This window comes from Branchiostoma lanceolatum, chromosome 7 (assembly GCF_035083965.1).
Source record: "Branchiostoma lanceolatum isolate klBraLanc5 chromosome 7, klBraLanc5.hap2, whole genome shotgun sequence".
In the NCBI taxonomy this organism is placed as follows: domain Eukaryota; kingdom Metazoa; phylum Chordata; class Leptocardii; order Amphioxiformes; family Branchiostomatidae; genus Branchiostoma; species Branchiostoma lanceolatum.
In genome coordinates, this window is record NC_089728.1 from 5,028,474 (window position 1) to 5,048,166 (window position 19,693).

Below are 19,693 nucleotides of genomic sequence, written 5' to 3' on the forward strand. Positions count from 1 at the left end.
TTCTATCTGCCAAAGAAATTTTTTGTTCTTTCGATATCTTTCTTTCTTTTTGTAAATGCTTCCAGTTATCATCATCGGCCTTGGCTCGTGTCCGAGCATTTTAACTGTGTCAGGTTCAAGTCTGCCTCAGTTAGGTTGTGACTGTTCTTGGCTGGCAATGCCTGGTGTGACTGCCCAATCCCAGGGCTGTGTGGAAAAGTCAAGGGCATTTTTTGCAGGGCACGGTGGGTGGAGAGCAAGGATGGAGGAGCCACTCTTTACGTCTCTTGTCTCTTGATTTCTTCCTTCCAGTTACAGGGCTCGAAAATCATTTTTGGAAATAGGTGCACTGGTGCACCCAACCAAAAAAAAAAAACAGGTGTACAGAAAGAAATTTGGGTGCACCACATAAAATAAAAGTTGAATGTCAGCGAAACAAGTAATGCATCAAATAAGGTATTGCTTTTTCTGATACACACATTTCAGTATATTCTGTATACTAGTGTACAATAGTACCTTTACCCTAGAGCATACCAATATAGCAAGGTGCACTAGTGCACCCACTGTCAAAAATCAGGTGCACAGCTCCAATTTTGGGTGCATACAGGTGCACATGCACCCAGTATTTCGAGCCCTGAGTTATACCTTATAGTTAAGTCCCATACTTTTTTATAGCTTAGCCAATTGCCTGGAAAATTGTCTTGATGGTTATTTGGTCAGATGCCATGATTATTATCTGCTTGTTGACATGTTTTATGATTTAATGTCCCTACAGGAACATAGAAGCCTGTAAGGCTATCTTAAATCAATTCTGGGAAAGACATTTATCACTTGCTACTACTAGTATAATATTTGTATATAAAAAAAACCCCATCAGGTACTATCAATGAGAAACTGTTAACCTTAGTGGTAAATGATCTCGCCATGGTGTAAGTAATTCCGGATTACTGTTTTGCCATATGGATCAAATTCCATGGATCCATGGCTGCAGGTTCAATACCAGGGTCAGCCCCAGATCGTACATGTAACAGTTGTAAATATAGAATACAATATGGGGTATTCTGTATCTCCTGAGGTTCCAACCCGACCGCTGGTAAGATCGCCCGTAGGGCGATCCGACCCGCGATAGGGCTGGGACTGAGGGTGATGCAGAATACACCGTCCCATAATATAGAATTAATATTCATTCTTCCATAGACTAACACCTAGCCACATACTACTAGTAATTCCTCCATAGCTTCTTCAGTAATGCTGTTCACTCAGATACAAGACCATAAGTAAAACAACATTTCCAAAAACTTAATGTACAAATGTACAAATGTGGAGAAGGTAATTAGATTATGTCTTGAACGTTGAAGTTGAAACCACTGAACTTCATCCTTGCAATATACTGTCTAGTTGCTGTGGCTCAACTGCCCAATATGAAAAATTCCTTGACCACCATATTCAGTGCACACTGTACGTATATCTCCTTCATTGTCACTTACCATATCAGAAGCGATTTTTTCTCCCAGAGACTGTTGTCACTAATGTTGTTTTTTGATGGATGCCAAACCCTTGTGAGGTTTTGAAATGACGACTCAGAGACGTACTTCTAGCTTTCAAGGGTGATTCTTCATATCTCCAAGTGTTCACGTTCAATGAAAGTCCACCCTTTAGGTACCATGATGTTTTTTTTAAAGACATATCATGTACATTACGAGGTTTAGAAAATAAATGCAGAACCCCGGTTTTGGTCATAGGTCAATCCGCGTTGCCAGAACCGATGTTGATGCTGGAAGAGGAACATCTGTCAACGGTACAGAAGAAAGTACCCTCCCGGGGCAGGTAATCTTAGTGAGAAGTAAAGATGTCCTGTGATGGACCGTACGTGGGTGGAATGGTCTTCTAATGGACTTGTAGGTACGGCCATCTGAGTCGTAACAGATGGTCATCTGGAGCTGGGATGGAAGGCTACAGGCTGTCCTCAGTCATACCCACCCTCTCTCATCAATGTGGCTGATATTCATCTCATCTGGTGATCAATGCTTTGTACTGTAGTCTGTCCAATGATAAGGTCCAGCCTGGAATAATCAGGCGTGATGCAGGTCAGAGGTCACAAAAAGGTCAAAGGTTGGGTGTTTAGGTTTCCAGGTACTGGTATCAAGTTTTTAGAAATCTAATATGATCTTACTAATAGGCTAATGGTGATGATTAATCAGAAACTCACTCATTACAAAATGTACTCTCACATAGCATTTGTATATACGTACACGCACACACAGACAGATACAATGATGATGTCGTTCTGATATCCCCGGGACCGCTGGGTTCTGGGCCGAAAACCCTGCCGTTACGTCATACGAGCCCACACAGTGCACACACATGTACATGTCAGGGCTCGAAATTCTTTTTTGGAAATTGGTGCACCGGTGCGCCCAACCAAAAATGTTACGTGCACAGAAATAAATTTGGGTGCACCGCATAGAATAAAGTTGAATGTCAACAAAACATAAGTTTGACACTACTGCCTCTCTTAGAACTTCAATCGGTAATTCTATCCAGATTTCAAATTTCAAGCAAGCAATACATCAAATAAAGTACAACAAAAGGTATAGCTTTTTGTGGTACAAGATTTTTTCAAGAATATTATGTATGCTAGTGTACAAGAGAACCTTTACCCTATAGAGTACAAAAATATCTAGGTGCACCAGTGCACCCACAGCAAAAAATTAGGTGCACAGGTCCAATTTTGGGTGCACACAGGTGCACATGCACCCACTATTTCGAGCCCTGCATGTAGTACACACGCGCGCGCGTGCGCGCACACACACACACACACACACACACACACACACACACACACACACACACACACACACACACACACACACACACACACACACACACACACACACACACACACACACACACACACACACACACACACACATGATGATGATGATGTCATTCTGATATCCTCATGTGGTTTTCCAAGTGAGCATCAGTCTTAATATTCATGTCGCCTAGGTACCATCCTCCGTAGTGACCGCTGACTCAATCTTTTTCGCTTGCTAACCACAAAAAAATGGAGCCAGCGGTTACTACGGAGGATGGTACCCAGGCTAATGATATTCACGTGCCAATATCCTTATTACTGTCTGTACATATATGTCCTTAGGACCTTATCTCAGATATCAGGACTGCTATTCTGCAGACTGGAATGGTTCTGTTACTCATCGGTAGATCGTTCCACCCCACGGCTGTCTTCTCACGCCCAACCCTGTCGAATGGGTTGGAGTGCGCCGTATCATATATCACGTCCCCGCTGAATATCAGAACCTTGAAATCGTCATGAAATATTCAGCCTCACTGCCACTTAAGACAGCCACTGTCAACTTGGAGACTTAGAGTGCCCTTAAGGTGGGCCCAAGGCGAGTATTGGCTGTTACTCAGATCAGAGACAACAGTAACTTTCTGTAGTGTTTTATCTGCCAAGGCATGTCATGCATCGCTGATTGTGAATTCTGGCTTTTGTAATGGCCTTGGAATTAATGGATTAAAAAAGATACTAGTTGATGATACTTCATTGTGTGGAGAGAGAAACAGATGGATTAGTTACAAAAACATGTGCCTCCATGAAAAAATGGAGGTATTGTTTCTGGTGTGTCTGTCTTTGTGTCTGAGTCTCCCAGATATTTGTGGTCAGCATAACTTAAGAATGTCTGAATTATTTATTAGAGTTTTTTTAATGAAATTCTTGATATTCTTAGCCTAGCCCTATCATGAACTATAACAGTCCTGAGCCACCCAGGCAGACAACCTGTCCATGGCCTGTAATTTAGGCTGCAGTACCTGAAAATACTGCTGGGGGGGGGGGGGGGGGGCACACAATTGTCATGTTTCTTTAGGACCTCAATAACTACTGACGTACCAAAATTCAAACAAATCCATCAAAAGGATCTTAAGTTATGGGTGCAAACACAAACACAACCAAGAAAGTACAGAGTTCCAAGGCAATGATTACATTAAGAACTGCTCAACACCATATACAGGCAAAGAATAGTCTTTACACAAAGGATTAACATTTCACTATATGTATGTCTAGACATCTAATACCACAGCCGACTTATTTTCACCTTTTTCCATTCCATCACCTACTAGATACCATTCCCTTTTGCTTGGTATAAGGGTGTCTACAAATGTGTTCAACATGTTTCTTCTTAAAATGTTAGACATGTCCCTGGTACTGATTTGCCTTCCAAATTGCTGTGTTATGTACGCCCATGTAAATTTTCGGACAGTTATATCAAATAGCTTCTGATTCCTCGCCGTCCAGAAAGGAGGAGAATTTGCACGGGGATTTGCCCGTTGTAGGTTTAATTTTCGCCACAAATTAACTTAAAGCTTGTATAGAAAAAAAAGCGAATTGAAAAGTAGCTCAGTGCTACATCATTGCCGGCGACATCTTAGTCATACAGTTGCTGTGAAATGTAAAAGGGATGTATTGTAATCAGTGTGATAGAATCTTAAACATGCTTGAGGTGTGGCTCTCCTCTAACATGGGACCTCTGGCTTAATGTCATATCTAAGAGGATCCCTACCCAAAGCTATTCACCAGAGTCCTGTGAGGACTAGGTGTAAAGTGCCTTTTTTCCAATGGCACAACATTGGGGCCAGCTTGGGATTCGAACCTTGAACCGTTAGATTCCAAGTCAACAACCCTAACCAGAAAGACCACCTTGCCACGTCTCACTCAGTGTTGTTTTAAGATGTGCCTCTGCCATGCAAAATAAAATCACAAGGAACCTCTGGCATTTAAGTGTTATCTTATGTCTTATACCAGAGGTCAAACTACTCTGAGGTTTTGCGGGGCTTAATGCAGAATTGCCTGAGTGCAAGCCGTTATCCTTTTGAGTTGTGCTTTAGGGAATTCAGAGCTTCCAGGAGTTAATGGGAATTACTCATGAGCAGGGCAGAAGGGAAGCGTGGCAGTGGTCATCCCGTTAAAAGAAAGCTAGGCATTGCGTGCTTGGTTTAAGAGTTAGAGACCACTGGAGGTTGGGAGTTTGAATCCCAGCCATTGTCGCTCACCGGAATCACATAGTGCATGAAGTTGCAGTTTTTGAAAGGTGATGTAAAGCCGGCGGTGCCGTGTTTTTGGAAAGCTAGACCATGAGCAAGTTGAAGACCCACCATATTTATCACTAATAAGGGTATGCCCTGGTGTGAGTGGATGAAACCCCTTCAGTGCGGTCTTTTGAAGCTTGTTGTTGTACTTACTGTAGTACAAAGTCAATGTGTTAAGGCGGTTTACCATTGACTTGTATGAGAAACCAACAAAAAATACAGAAGTTACAAGGTTTCACGCTTCTATGATGTCACTTTGTGTAGAAAGGACACGTGACTCGATCAGCAGTGGGCCAAATGTTCCAGATAGCCTATGGCGTCCCCTGGCTCTTCGGGGTGGTCATATGGCCCTGACTCCTTGCAAAAAAAATCTGGTATTTTTACTTCATCCAGTGAGATGGAATGTCAAGGAGATAGTACTGTAAATGCAGAAATGTTTGCGGCAGTTTTGCAGTGAACTCTTTACTGCAAACTTAAACCACTGCGAACACATTTTCTCCCTACCGCGAAAGTAAATCCCCGTGAACATTTCTGCATTTACAGTGTATGATGTACATGTAGGTCTTGTGATACTTCTGAAAACTGTTGAGCTCATTCCAACTTTATGTCCTGTTGGAAATCACAGCTGAATACTGTTTTAGCATGGAGTTGAATTGTTAAGCTATGATTCAAACTTGTTTACTGGTTAAACTTGAGCTATACATTCCAGTAGTGGTAATCTTCAGCTGACAGGAATACTCGTAGACACTTGCCAACCCAATGAGACAACCCAATGAGACTATTTTCAGTTATAGACATATACTTAAGAAGACAGCGTCTTACAGCGTCGACCTGATATATGTCGCACTGACATGTAATTAAGACCCTCCTCCACTTTGATTTGGACCATGTAGGAAGTAGGAAGATCTCCTTGAGTCCCTTACCTCATGATCTGTCTTGTTTTGACAACTTTGACTTTTTCTGTCAAAGTCTGTGGCTTAAGATAAAGAAAGTAGTGGAGTAAAAACTAAGCCTGCAATCCCACAAAAGCGATGAAAATACCATCCTTGAGTAATGGTTGGAGGGGTAACCTTAAACTTGATGGTGGGACGTAAGTGCATGGGATTACATCATGGCAGCACAAGAACAAATAGTCCTTTTTCATATGTATATCTTCAATGTTTTTGGTTCCTAATAATCAGAAATAGTTGACAAGAAAACCCCATATATTATAATTCAACATGTGAATCCAGAGTTGAGACTGCTGACGTTGCGGTGGCGTCACAGTGTGGCAGGAAAAACAGTTCTACTGGCTGTCGGTTGTCTGCAATAGAATTTTTTTTCTCTCGCCCTGTCGCTCCATTTTTTTCGAAAAAAAATCCTAAAACCAACAAATTAAATTGGTGTGGCCTTATATTAAATCAAATCATGGTCATAACCTGTGGACAAGAGTACTTTCCTGTCCACTAAATCCATGTGAGACAAAATGTTGCAAGCAGGGAGTCCTTACAAATACGACAAATGGTATGCCTGTTGTGTTTTTCGTAAGATAAATGTATCTCCACTTCCCAGATGTGTAGCAACAAGTTCCCGTCTTTGATATGTTGTTCTATCCCATATGATTGTTTGTAATCAAACTCATGTGTATACACTTATTCGTTTGTTTGTATGTATGTAGTAGACCTTACGAAAGTCGCTGTGCTTTTGTTGTGTCAATAAAGATCTTCTTCTTTGCCCATGTTACAGTGCATGTACACTAGGGATGTCTACCTAAACATAACATCAGATACAGGGATCGGTTACAGAGGTTTAGGGTCAGGTCCGTACCTGTATCTGAACAGTACATAACAAAGTGTAAGCTACTATAAAATATGCTCTTCAATGAGGACAGAATCATTAGATTGATCAGTTGACAACTTGACGACAAAGTTTCAAACGTAGCAGAACCATGTGGCCTCACAGTGCTCTAAATCCCCTAAAACTATATACCACAATAGTTGTGTCGTACCGGTGGAAACTGGAAAGTTTCCAATTTCCCACTTTCCAAGCAAAGGAGCGGGCCCAGCTGGTTTTTAACTTGTTTTTAAGCGTTTTTGTCGGTCCTTCTACTTTGTCATGTTTTTTTCATCAACCCACAATGAGATTAAAAAAACATGGCAAAATGTAGAAAGCCCGGCAAAAACGCCTAAGTAAAAACATGCCAGAATCCAGCCGGACACGCTCCTCTGCTTGGAGAGTACTAGTACCATTTCCACTGTAAGGATTTCAAATCAAAGATGGCACTGATTTCCATGCGTCATGATTTTCGTCTTTTCCAGTGCAAAAGATTTGTCTTTATGGTAGCATCTACATGTCTTTAGTCACAAATACACGTAAGTGCACTGTATAGTTGGGGTTAATTTTTAGGCATGGCGCCTGGTACATTGAGATCAGGTATTTTGGACCTGTAAGTTGTATCGAAACAATTTTGCGGTCATACATGTATAATTATGTACACCCTAATGTACACCCAACCTGTTTTGTAGACAGTTGAAAAGGTTATGTTATGTGTATGTACTGCCATTTATATGTAAATACCTGGATAGGTCACTCCTTATGCCGCTGCACTCAGCACACAGGATCCCACAATGCTACCGGCATTACTGCCGCTTTGGTAAAGGTTATTCCATATTAGTCCAGTCAGGTTGTGTACTTTCGCATTAAGGACAAAATGCTAATAGAATCCACTTCATGACAGGAGGATAAAACATTTATTTACTTGATCATTTCAAACAGTACCGTAGATTTTCAACTGTGAAATTTAAAGGAGACTGGATTCATGTTGACTACATCCGTTACATGTACATGTTGTACTACAGGCGTGGTCACACACCAGGAAATTAGCTTGCTTGATGTGTCTCCAAACTTTTAAGGACATTTTCGGCGACAGTATGGCATGTACATGTGTGCACTCGATCACTGCACGATTTGTAGAAATTGTCCGATGTTCGCTGGTCACTGAGTAGATTTTCAGGCAAAGAAAATACTTGACGCTCTGGAGCTTTTAATGCTTCAATTACATTTCAAAATGGCTGGCTAGAAATTAGCGACACTTTGAGATTCAAAATGTACATCTTTGTAGGTAATCAACAGTGACGGTGTAGTTTTTTGTCTGAAACTTAGATAATTTCTGGCACTGTTAAGTAAAACCACTGGCTTAACATGAAGTTGAAGTGTCCACCAAGAGGATGTGTGAATTAAATAGATTCAGTGGGTGCAGCAGATAGGATCTCAGGATGTTTTATTATAAGGAGCAATGTCTTGGAGACGCTGTGTCTGCCTTCTTCTGTACCGTCTTCACACCTAATTGTCGTAATCATCAACACATCTCCTTCTTCAGAAAGAGGAGTTCTTTTGAAGAAAGCAGGAAGGAAAATCAGGGCCTCGTTTTGATGATAGGTGATAACATGCTATGACTCAATGTTACAAGACAATTAGGTAACAGGAAATTAGCTGGTGAGAATCCTGGTTGTGCTTGTTATCCAGTGATTTTCCAACCTGATGAAAATATTCACCGATATACATGTATGATGAGAAGTTGTTACCTAGTGGACATTTACAATCCTTGAAAACGGTAATCAGTTGGTTTGTTTTTTTGTCTTGGTATACGTCCAGAGTTATGTGAATTTTGCAGAGTGGCAGCATGTAAGGCGGTAATAGGATACTTGGAGAATTGGAAGTATGGTTTAGCTCATTTATCTATTAACAAAGAAGAGGGACTGTCAGACTGCATTGCCTCTCGTGGACAGGTAACTTGTTTTCAGTTTAACTGGCTCAATTTCAGGATATTTATGATACTCCTGGAATAGACAGAGTCTGTGTTCAACAGTTGCCGATCTAGCAAGTCCAAGACCCCAAAAGATTAAGCCACATTCTGCCTGGCTTTTACAGAGTACACCACAGAGCTGCCTGATGAGAACCTGGAGCCGTGTGCAGACAAGGGAACACCCTGCTGGGCACAGACATGGCAGTCGTCACGCCCACTCAAGAGGACCAGCCTGGCTTATGTGAGTATCTCTGCCTGTCTTAGCAAGCCTGGTTATGTTGTAAGAGTATAGATTTGGAATGATGTGTTTGTGAATAAGTAATGGTTACAACTGTATGGTCACTTTTCCAAAGCGGCACCCGGACGAGCAGTTTAAGAGAAGGAAAAGTATGACATAAAAGACAACAAAAGTCACAAAATTTAAAAGAATATGAGCATAGTTTGTATGTTTTATTATCTCCATGAAAATGGAAATATACTTTTTGGCCTGTCTGTGTGTGTGTGTCTGTCAGTTTATGTTTCTGGATTTTTGTAGTCAGCATAGCTCAAGAACCTCTGGATGGATTATGATGATATTGGTATGTAGGTAGGTATTGGGAAGACAAAAGTCAAGGTCAATTTTGGGCTCCTTGGTATGTGACCTTCGTACTGCAGCAGAACTTCTGTTTCTTGTTGATATAAACTTTGATTTTTTGTTTCCGCAAACAGCCAGAGCGGGCCCCGGTTTGAAAATGTGACCAAAGCATAACTCAAGCAGTGTTCCGGCCAGTTTCCCATTCTGGCCTTCAAAAAAATGGAGAGTTATAGTCTTGGGTATGTCTGTCTATGTGTATGTGTTTCCAGATGTTTCTGGTCAGCATAACTTAAGTAGGCCTATACATATAAGTTCAGGTACATGCACTAGACATATATATTGTACATGTAGCTATTCCAAAAATGGTCTTTGCAAGTGTTATTTACTGTAAAGACTGCTATAAAACAGGGAGGTTTGAACGAGTTGCCAACCTTGTCTTGAGGTTTGCACAAGTAAATATCCTTTAATAATGATCAGACTTCTTGTCTCTTTCGTACAGCTGTGTTGACGGACCGTGTTTCTTGTGTAAGTCAGTAACACCTCTTATCCTACACACACAGCCATGGACGCGTCATCCTTCTGTTACAACCAGGGCTAAATAAATCACACCAGAAACAATAACGTTCCGTAGGCCTGAATCCCCATTGCTGGTCCATGTGAAGAATATGGGCTCAGGTGGTCAATGTAGGAACAGACGCAAACGTTTGAGTATAAGAAGAGAGGCTACTTTGTTGTATGATATTGATTTAGACTGTCATTTTTTGCCCTTGGAGGTAGTAAATCTGGAAATATTGGAGACTGGTACATGTACCAGGGCTGGAAAATCTGGGTACATACATGACATGTAATGCACTTTAGTTCACTTAAAATTGGAGCTGTGTATATAATTTTTGACTGTAGGTGCACCAGTGCACCTAGATTTTTGTGTAGGGTTACATATAAAAAGGTACCACTATACACTAGTATACTGCATGTTCATGACATTTATGTGTCAGAAAATATTGTTGTATCACTATATCTATAGATTTTCAGATTCAAGCTCTAAGGCAGTATGGTTTCTGATTTTGTTTTTCTGACATTATACTTAAGTTAAAGTTGTGCACCCAATTCTTTTTAGGTTATGTGCACTAGTGCACCTGTTCACAAAAAATTGTTTTCCAGCCCTGCAGGGGAAAAACTGTAGATACTGAAGAATACAGACATCAATAAAGAAAGTACAAATCTTGTTTATATTCTATTTTATCAACAGCTCAAGTTGTTGGTACGCTCTATTGGCTAGCGCAAGCAAGAACCCTGCTTCTACTCTACGAGCTCTAATATTAGTCATTATCGACCTGATTTATATTACAAAGGCTGATACGACAAAATCCGTGAGCTCAGCTGCAATCAGTGTCCTGTCTGCCACCCTTTGATGTGCCTGCAGGGTACAGAGCTGTTCCGTTGCAGCCATAATTGGCAGGATCCTGTCAATAACAGATGTTAAACATATCCGTAGGCCATGCAAATTGGATCTACCTTTGTGCCCAGGATTATTAGGTTTTCCTTCAAGCAGGAAATCATAGTCGTTTCTCGGAAGAGGGAGGAACACAGCGACATATAATGATGCGGGAGGGGGATATATTTACTCGTATTAATATACAAGAAGCAAGACAATCATATATAGTGGTTGATGTTGGATTTTCTTGGTAATGCAGTAAATCCCCTGATTTGCAAAATACAGCCACATTGGGAAAGTACAAGGTGCAGCACCCCTATTACCCTGTCTCAGTTTAAAGAACCTCTGGGAATGGAAGGATTTATAGAAAACAGTTTTGTATCGCTGTAAGAAATATGACCTTATTCTCTTGTTGCCTGCCACGAGTTTTGGCCATAGTGCTGAATTCCCAGAGGCTGTACACAAGAAGCCATCCAGTGATTTTTACACACTTTTTACGGTTGATTACGGTTGTTGTGCATATTGGTTATTACGGCCGTTAATTTGGCACCAGCCATTATTTTCTTTTGCGGCGCGTCACAGACGTTTACCCCCAGCCACACCTTACTGCTAAATGTAACGCGATTACCTCTGATATTACGGCTTTCCTAAATAACATTTGCTGTGAATGAAAGGGATTTAGGTCGCCAGGATACAACACAAACAACGGATTGCCAGAAGATATATTGCACCTGCTCCCACCTGTGTCTGTACTTTGGATACTGTAAATGCATTAAAGTTTGCGTGGTTTTTATTTTGCGCTAAGGCGAAAATGGGGTGTTCGCGATGGTTTTAAGTTTGCGGCAGTGCTATAGTCACATACTGCTACAGTATTGGACAAAAATGTTTGCGGTGGTTTAAAGGTTGCAGTGAAATGGTCGCTGCGAAAACCGTGAACAGAAAACATTTCTGCATTTACAGCACATCAAGGACAAACTCTTTGTAATGAAAGCTGTATCTTCCACAGCCGTCTCTGTATCAAATGATATTCACTTGTAAAGTGAAGTTTCTTTTCTGTAAATTTTGAATTTCAAAAGTGCTGAAAAGAGATCAATGCTTATGTTCAATGCATAACTGCAGATCCTTAAGTGTAATTTGTAAGGACTTGAATAGAGCCAAACGTAATTTTGATGAAATCTGGGATAATTTTGACAACAGTCGTTGTCTATAGCCTCCATTGTGGCACCCGCCAGACATTTTTTTTAACAACAACTTTCGGATCCAAATGACGGTCTGTGGATTCTCGGATAGATAAAAGGGAAATCAAAAGAATAGCCAGTGGCATCACAGCATCTCTTTAAAAAAAGGAAAATAGAATAAAGGCTTTGATGCTGTCACTAATTCCAATGGCCTTTGGCGCAACGGACTAAAGAAAGACAGGTTCAACTCTTTCTAGACATAAACTAATACTATTATCTGCGAGTCCTGTGATTTTGAGATGAAAATGGCTTTCAGTATGTTGTAGTGACTTCTTTAAACAATTCGGTACTTCAGTCGTGGTTAAATGAACAATTGGAAATGAAATGTCTTTCGTCTTCCACCGCTTTAGGTGTACAGTATTTACAAATTTTTTCGCACACTGCTAATCTTTTATATCGCCAGCATGTATATGTAATGACAAGTATAAACATATTGGTAAGCCACCGCTGTTGACAAAGTTGATTTATGCCGCTGTACAGTGACGAAGAAGACTGATCGTCGTGTTTATTGCATTTCAAAACGTAAGACGTACGAAGATTGCTTTTCCGGGTCGCAGCGCTGGAAAACTGGCATTTCTATGAATATAAATGTGGGAAGTGAAAAGGCATTGCTCTGATTCTGCATGAGCATGTCACTGGGGATACGGTACAGATGCATGATTTCAATCTTGTATTGCCAGATCTCTCGTCTCCGTACCTCAATCTAGTGAAGAAATGACAACCACTTTACATACAAGTTGCTTTCATTAACACAAAGCGTAAGCCTCACAAGTACACTTGGTATGGTAGATTGTGTTTGGTGATTAGCAAGGACATCTCTGGTTTTCTGGTAGAACTAGAAGTCTAGCTTGCTCTGTTCGATTCAACATAGAAGTTGCTGTTGTAGATATCCAATGTTGCATATTAAATCTCTTCAAATCTTAAGATTGTCTTTGACCATACATGTACCTGCTCACAGGTTAGACTAGTGATGCGTACCTATGTGTAACATCAGCTGCAGGTGCAGAGGTTTAGGTACAGGTACCTGGACCTGAACTAGTCAACAAAGTATCTGTGGTCTTCAATGATGACTTACAATGTAAGGCCACACCAATTTATTTTCTTGGTTAACGTAATAAAAAAAACAATAAAGAATGCTAGATTGGAAAAACAACATGAAAACAGAATCTCAGAGGAATATTTTTACTTTGGTGCACACAGTATCAGGGTGTGGGTGTGAACAGGGTCAGGTGCAATTTTTCACCCCACCCTTCTGTTTTCATGATTTTTTTTGGTGCTAAATTTAAAAATAAAAATCTGATAACCAAGAAATTAAAATGGTGTGGCCTAATGTATCTCATGCAGAAAACCCAATGTTTTCGAGAGGGCCTCAAATCAAGGGCAAGAAATGAAAGTTATACCTTAGTGAAATATTCAAAGTTTTTCTTTTTTTAAACTTTTTAACTTGCACCAGGCCTATTATTTGCTATAACAGTTAATGCTCAACAAGTCCCAAGCCATCAGGGTGTCCTAAATTGAGGTTTTTGACCTTGCCGGGCAGACTAGCTGTATGAACTACTCCACAGTACTTTCAGGAAGGGGTGTTGGCCTGTACTGATGCAGTACTAAAACATTCTGGTAGGGGGGCCAAAACTGCCACGTTGCTTCTGGACCTCAATAACTGCATGTACCCACATACCAAAATTCATACAAATCCATCAAAAGGGTCCTGACTTATAGGGGCAAACACACAAACACAACCAAAAACAGTGCCCCCGCCAGAGGTGAACCTCTTTTCCAAAGGATAAGAAAGACAACAAACGTTTGAAAAAACATGTTCTTTTGGTTTGGTTTTGATGCCATGAAAACCTGACAGGTTACATAATCTCTTTCCAGTTGCATGATTTATACCAGTATGGTGAAAATAATTGGACTGCTAAGCATAAAATCCTTTAGAGTGAGACTTAAAGTATGCTTTCCTTTAGATGTTATCTTTTTAAAGACTTGTAATAAACCGGTAGGCCTTAGCCAGAAGGAAGAGTAGTTATCGGAGGTCTACATATGGAGAAGAGAAGAACTGTTACTCCAGCAGGGGGATTGACCTGTCGCTTTCTTAAGTTAATGTTGTGGAAGAACCTTTAGCAAGAATAAGCTCATACAGTGCATTTAAATTCACAGGGGGTTGATTTGGCTATAGGGAGAAAATGGAGTGTTCATTATGTTTTTTGGCCAACGCCTAGCTACATACCAAATATCATGATGATCCATCCAGAGGTTCTCAAGTTATGTTGTCTATTCGGGCAAACACATACGCACAGACATACATACATGCCGAAAACAATACTTCCATTTTTCATTGAGGTAATGGAGCAAACATTGAGGGGATAGTTTCAGCAATGTTTTAAGAGGTACACAGGGCTGTCTCCAGGACCCGTCCCTCCCTCCCAAGAGGGAATTTGCTTGTTGGGAAGGAAAAAATTTCATCCCTGCTGTCCAAGAAATCTGAACTTCATCATGACATGAAATTGATGTGAAATTTACAGTGAAAATGTATTTTCTTCAGCTTAGAATAACAGATTTAACAACGGAAATTAACAACATGGGCTCCCAAACGATGAGTGGGACGGAAAAAAATTTAAAGCTGGAGACTTCCCTGCATGTACATCACCTGCCAGGGTAGCATTATTTCAGAAAGATATTCACTTCTTGGGACTTAAGAGTGGATCATTATATACCACCTTCCCTCAGCAACCCGGTAATGAAATAAATTTAGCAGCAGGGACCGCGCCACTTTATTACTGCGCGGGGTAGAGAAGCACGGGAACATGCCATTCTTCAGCAATATACAGGCGGCCAGGGGGAGGGGTGTTGGAAAGGGTTGATTTGGTTTACTACAACTGTTTGAGGAACTGTCAGTGGAAGAGCTTTCTGCCAGGGCAAGATATCCTCGCTCGCAGCAGCTCAAAGCCTCTTAATGATAGCCCCAAAAGCCTGTAGTGCTGATAGTAGCCGGTGAGGAATGGCGTATCATATGCAACTTGGCAGGCGTTGCTCTAGACAGGGTGAACCACACTGTAAATCTCTCGTCTTGAATAACCAACGTTGTAAAAAAGAAAGTAACTAACAAGAAAGAAAGTTTTTATTAGGTGTTAACGTTACTCCTGGTTGTGATGCACTTTCTAATTTACGGATGGAGTGGTCACTGATATAACCCAAGAAAATTACCTAAGCCGGGTTGGTTTCCGAAATACAGGTTATCATTTAATAGGCCAAGAAAAAAATGTTGTCTTTCCGGTTGTCTGACCGACCTCAGCAAAAAGCAGCCGACCCTAGCCTTTTTTTGGTGGACCGCTGGAAAAGGACATGAAATTTTTGATTAGAGATTCAAAAAGTCCTGTATTTCACACTCTGTTATTGTTAACAGGTTTGTAGTAAACATTGTGCTCCCTTGTTTAGTTTATTAGTATACTTGTGCTTGTACAATTCTGTATAAATTCAATATGATGTCAAAAATAACAGTGTCCTGATGCATTTCAGCTTTACATTAAACTGTTTTTTTGTTGTGTAACTTCAGTCCAAATCTAGACAATGAAAAAAATACAGACCGCCCTAATTTTTTTCAGGACCGCAATCGGCAACACAATGTTGATATTCCTAGGCCTTAGGCCACACCATTTTAATTTCTTGGTTAAAGGAATTTAAAAAAAAATGCTAGATTAGAAAATCAACAGGAAAACAGAATCTCTGAGGAAAGTTTGTACTTTGGTGCACACAATTTCAGGGAATGAACAGGGTCAGGTGCAAGTTTTCACCCCAGCCTGTTTTCATAGTTTTTTTGTTGCAAAAATTAAAAAAGAAATCTGTTAACCAAGAAATTAAATTGGTGTGGCCTTTATAAAACTCTTTTTTTTTTTCTGTCCGTATCGCTACTGGTAAATATATTGCCACATAAATGAGATCACAGATCGGTAGGTACAAGATGCCGTTTGTGGCCCCGTTGCCCTTGATCTGGAGCAAATGGATTTGGAACCGTATGCGGACGACGGCAGATTTGGCGAGGATTTGGCGTAAGATGTCTGCACTCGCTGCAAGCAAGTTTTTGGATGTACTTAATGGTAACTGGCCACTCTTGAGGAGCAGCAGGTCTAAGATGTGTACGATGCGAGATGTGGCAGTATTTCACGGCATCTCAAGGGGGACGGTGAACACCCATTACCGACCGTCTTCTTCGTACTGCCGATTTTATCTCCCCAACCTACCGAGGACACGAGCCTCCACGGTTACTTATCTGAGCACGAAAACCTTCTAGAATGGTCGGGAGACAAATGTGCAGATTTGCCTCGGCTTTCTGCCGCTATTAAAAGTTATGGTACTTTCAAAAGACTTAGTTTGAAAACAGATGTTTTTCAGACAAGGACGAGGGAAAATTTGTGCATTCTGTATCAGTGTATGTCAGACAATCCAATTGTGTATCTAAAATCTTACCTTTGAGTCTGACCCATTTTTCACTGAGGACAAAACGGGAAGACGCTAAAAATAAAAGTTGAATGATGTCAATGAGGAATGATTTGAGTGATAGCGTCAGCAAGTTTAGAGCATGGTTACAAGTGTATGGCAACCATTCTAGTCGTCTTTCAAGGTGGACGGAGGCCCATGATCAAGTGAACTTTTGCACTGGAATGTGGGATATCCGGGTGGCTTGGGACTTGTTGAGCAACAACTGTTATAGCAGAGAGTCAGGCTAGGGCTATTGCATTAAGAAATTAACAAAAAAAATGTAATAAATATGTACGTATTGAGGTATGAATATGGAGGTATGAGATCTTCGATTTCTTGTTTGTGGATCTTACAGTCCAGGAAGAAAGTTCTGGACCCTGACCTCCATAGAAGCAAGGGTCAAACTAGGAGGAAGATGCCGCTACGCCCGCTACCCGAGTTTATAAAACCCAAGTCTAAGACAAACAGGACTGTTGGGAAGGGAACAAAGAATAAAGTGACAGTTAAGAAGGTATTAAGTTGGAAGACGCTGTTGTTTTGCTTGTTTGGTTTGATTAAGTTGTTGGTTTGGAAGTTTGGACTAACTATATTATCTACGATGCCATCCCTAAGCATGTGGACAGAACATACTTATCCTCACTATGGGGGGAAAATGGAGCCTCCGTGGCATGCTCTACGGGTTGGTCTTTTTTCTGATGGCGTATCAGTTATGTCACACTCTGTTTCTTGTGCCGATTAGGAAAAAAGCCTGCCTCATAATGCCTGCAAAGAGAGCTGAGGAAAGAGTGTTGTAGCATGTGATTTGAAGATCGTTTTGGCACATGAGTATCAGCTGAATTTGTCCATAATTGCAAAGTTTTCCTGACTGTGCTAGAAGAGCGCTTGTGGGAAAATAACTTTTCGACTTAGTGAAGAGAATGAATGCATCATTTTCCATGCACTTCGGGGAATTGGCATGTTTCTGCCTGTGGTTTTTGCATTAATGTGGATGATCTTGGGAATGACAACCACATGTAGTTGTTTTGTCTAGTACAACTCCTAACTGCCTGTGTGTTGCTTTTATCCTTAGCACAGTATACAGTACTTGTAGTGTACATTAAGTGTCTGTGGTAAGATAACTAATCCACAGTTTTTGATTTGCAGGTCTGGACAGGGTCACTGCAGCATGCTGTTGTTAAATTTTTCCATTGTTGCTTTCGTTCTGCCTGCAAATTGTTGTATTTGCTGGCGTAACAGAGTTTGCCGTTAATCCCATGTGTCGTTAACAAAAGCCGTTGCACCCTTTATGACAGTATGATGTATGTTTTCCCAGGGAGCGGCATTCTGGCATTCCACGGGCCGCCACACCAGCCGCCGTTTGCTGCGCACGGTGCCGCGACAGGTCACCCACGTGCTCCAAGCTGACCTACTGTGGGCCATGGGGTTCGCCGGTAAGTGGACCTAAAAAGGCCCCTCTTGTCAGCTTCTGTATGCGTCTGCTCAAGACAAATTGCAATGCCTGGTCACCCTCGACATGTGGTCCGAAGGATTGAGGTAGAAACAGTCGTCGTTTCTGCAGCAGAGAGTCGATCCTGGAGCAAAGAAAACGACAAGGCTGCCGATAACGAACTGCTATAGCTTGTCGACCATTAGAGGTGTCTAAGATTGGTCGCACTTGACCTTCAAGTTCAATAAACAGTACAAGATAGATTGCTTCAGAAAGCTGGAGACTAAATTATTATAGTCTTATTGAATGATATATGATAAAATTACTCACCTGGAAATACCACCAGGATTCTGCAATCAAAATGTGATAAATGCAGAAAAGTATTGGTAAACTTAATATAAACTCATTTGGAAAAAAAAAGTTTGTTTTGAAGAATCACAACTTTTTAGCTGGCTAAAATCTGTTGAAGTGAAATTTCATGTTTCCAAATTTATATTGATATTTGGACGTGTCATAGATTGATATGTTAATGTTGGAGTACATGTATTGCTAGGGTCACATTTCCAATCCGGGGACCGGCCGGCAGACTTTAGGAACGAAAAGTATGATATAAAAGACAACAGAAACACAAAACGTACCCAAAATCATTTAAGAGCATAGCTTGTGCAAATTTATGGACACACACTTTGATTTTTCGTTTCCGCAGAAAGTCCGGCCAGGCCCCGGTTAGAAAATGTGACCCTAGCATAAGTCAGGGCTGTCTCCAGGACCCGTCCCTCAGTCCTGAGATGGAAATTTGCTTGTTAGGACAGAAAAAATTTCACCCTGTCTGTCCAAAAATCTGAATTCCTTGTGTTGAAATTGATGACAATGTATTTTTGTAAGCTTAGAATGACAGATTTAACAATGAAAATCAACAAGGTGGGTTTCCAAACAATGAGAAGAACGGGGGGGGGGATTTAAAGCTGTAGACAGTCATGAACTATGTATAACATTGTGTATTCATGTTGATGTTGTTCATGTTAGGGAGTGGCATCAAGGTGGCAGTGTTCGACACAGGACTGAGCGAAAACCACCCACATTTCCGCAACTTGAAGGACCGCACCAACTGGACCAACGAGAAAACCCTTAACGACGGTAAGTTTTCCTTCACCTGCCTTGACTTGCCTGAAACTTTACTAAGGACTGTAGAGACAAGGTTTCATTAAGATACAATTCTCCATCAGTCTGAGGATGAAAATTTGATCCTACCCTCGGCACTTATGATAGGCGGGCCCAGGCTTTTTTCCTCTCTTGGTATAGCCAAGACAAATCATCTCAAGCCTCGTGAAGGAATGCTTGATGTTTCCCTCAGACAACGGCTTCCAGGGGACGCGTTTCCCCAGCCATACAGAACAGCCTCTAATTGGCGCGGTAAAAGCAGCTTTTGCCACAGGCGACCATTTTGTGTCGCCATTGATTTGCCGGTTAAGCATTTATGGTGCCATGCCTCATATCTGCCGGCCAGGGACAGGGGAACTGCCCCCGGACCAAGACTGATGTCTGCTCAGTGCAGAAGTTTATTGGAAATGCTGTTCGCTCCGGTCCTTCCGAAATCCCACTGGGACCTACTAGTCTTAACGGTCTATTGTTCGGCAAAGTTGCTGCATGTGTTATCCATGTCCTGTACAGG

The 19,693-nt window shown here is 41.2% G+C and overlaps 1 protein-coding gene across 1 annotated transcript in view; it reads left to right on the plus strand.

Annotated features, from left to right (window-relative positions):
• LOC136438334 (membrane-bound transcription factor site-1 protease-like) overlaps positions 1-19,693 on the plus strand; it is a 99,098-nt gene that overhangs the window by 26,592 nt on the left and 52,813 nt on the right. The window contains exons 5-8 of the mRNA XM_066433099.1: positions 8,998-9,113; positions 16,951-17,106; positions 17,908-18,025; positions 19,048-19,158. Of these exons, the coding sequence (XP_066289196.1) occupies positions 8,998-9,113; positions 16,951-17,106; positions 17,908-18,025; positions 19,048-19,158 (501 nt within the window). The remainder of the gene's footprint in view (positions 1-8,997; positions 9,114-16,950; positions 17,107-17,907; positions 18,026-19,047; positions 19,159-19,693) is intronic.